This window comes from Etheostoma spectabile, chromosome 3 (assembly GCF_008692095.1).
Source record: "Etheostoma spectabile isolate EspeVRDwgs_2016 chromosome 3, UIUC_Espe_1.0, whole genome shotgun sequence".
NCBI lineage: Eukaryota > Metazoa > Chordata > Actinopteri > Perciformes > Percidae > Etheostoma > Etheostoma spectabile.
The window spans coordinates 4232383-4234203 of NC_045735.1; the positions used below are offsets into that span (position 1 = coordinate 4232383).

The following is a 1821-nucleotide window of genomic DNA, read 5'->3' on the forward strand; positions in this document are numbered from 1 at the left end:
CACTCTGAGAGTCCTGGCATCCGGTTGCCCTCGAACCATAGACAGTTAAAGAAATGGATCATCAGATCCCGTTGCTCTGGACGGGCACAGCTTCCAACTGAGGTTGACGACGTAGACGTGGGCAACGTGTCTGAAAGTTGTAAGTCTTCTGGTAGCTGTGCCAAGACAAATCTCAAGCATTCCCAATCAGCAGAGATGGAGAGCGTAGGTATATGTTAGGAGATAACATAGACGCAGGCTAATTACTGCTAACTAACATGCTAGTTAACGTTAGTAATTAAACCTAAACAGCTGATGTAAGTGGAAACTGTCTGCGAGTTTCTTCTGGTAATACAGTGATTTGTCGACTATGCGACAGCAAGTTGTGTGGTTATGACACAGTCGTTTGCCTATTTTTACAAAATGTCTGCTACGTAGCCATAACGTGAGGTACAAGGTAATGGAGACTTTTTATACATTGTCGTGTTTCTTTAGAAATAAACAATGCACAAATAGAGTCTTTGGACGCTTCAGATGTAAAGTTATTCACTGCCAAAATGAATGGCAGTCAATGGAATGCTAACTGCAGGGGATGGCTTCGTAGCATTAAAATGGCGCCGGAAGAGCTACACTTAGAGAGGAGAGGCTTACCCCCCTTGCCTCAAACTTGTCCATGCTTCCTGTTTCCGCTTAGTGGTGCGCCGTTGAAAAAAAAAGAGGGGTGCGCAATCTCTGGCGCACCAGGGAGATCTACTTCATTTTGACGTCACGTTGGCGCGACAGGTCGGCTGCGGACTGTAAAGAGGCCTTAACTGGTGTGTTGGTGTGTTGATGTGATGTCTGGCAAATGTCTCACCCTCAGGCAGAGGCAGCAGGGTGATGGCTGTACTCAGTCGTCCACTACCCAGGCTGACCAGGTGGGGGCGTGCTGCCTGGAACTTCAGCCCCTTTCCATTCTCAATCAGGTCCAGAGGAGTGCTCTAAAGAGAAGGCCAAAGGTCACAAATGAACTGTAAATGATATTTATCCTATCCATAGTTTTTGGTCTGGATAAATTGCTTTTTGTTTTGTTGGTGTTACTTTAATGTACTGTTGAGAATGACGGCATACAGTAGGCCTTTTTCTGTTGTTTTGCCAGGAAATTAAAACATTTGTGGAATATGTGGTATACTCATGATCACACCAGAAGATTTTTGGCTGATCTTACTGTTATGAAGGTGGTTCTAAAAAATAGATTGGTATGTTTTTTACTTCCATTTTATTTCAATTTAGTGTTATCTTATTAGCATTTTTTTCAATTATTTGAATGCATTGACGTTTGATTTGAAAAACTCATTATAGTAATAGCTACAACTGCTGGAAATGAGCTACAATATCAATGACTGACTGAAAGACCTCCACAGAGAAAATGTGAATCGCACCTTTGCAGACATTGCAACATACTATAATATTGTAAACTTGATCAAAACCTCAAAAAAAAAAGCACCATCCTTTTACTCTATTCACACAGCCGTGTCTGGTCTATGGACCGCACACGGACGGGACCTGAACGGGACCTAATCAACAATCATTAGCGGTCCATTAGCGGTACTAATTGGTTTTGCATTACACAAACAATGTGAATATGTATTATACAGGGGAGGTAACACTTATATTTCTGTCTGGCACAAATTACAGTTTTACTGCTTCACTAATGCATCAGAGCAAGGTTCATCCTCCACTCTGGGGATGAGAAAAGGAGTCTGAATGTCTTCACTGTGGGAGGTCATTTACATAGCTGGCTGCTTTGGCATATTTTTCTACACACTGAGGGAAGAGTGTGTGTGTGTGTGTGTGTGTGTG

The 1821-nt window shown here is 42.6% G+C and overlaps 1 protein-coding gene across 10 annotated transcripts in view; it reads right to left on the reverse strand.

Moving 5' to 3' along the window:
• The window catches only part of phldb1b (pleckstrin homology-like domain, family B, member 1b), an 86002-nt gene that overhangs the window by 80216 nt on the left and 3965 nt on the right, over positions 1-1821 (reverse strand). For all 10 annotated transcript variants that reach the window (XM_032510456.1, XM_032510439.1, XM_032510434.1 and 7 more), the window contains exon 3: positions 836-959. In XM_032510456.1, the coding sequence (XP_032366347.1) occupies positions 836-959 (124 nt within the window). The remainder of the gene's footprint in view (positions 1-835; positions 960-1821) is intronic.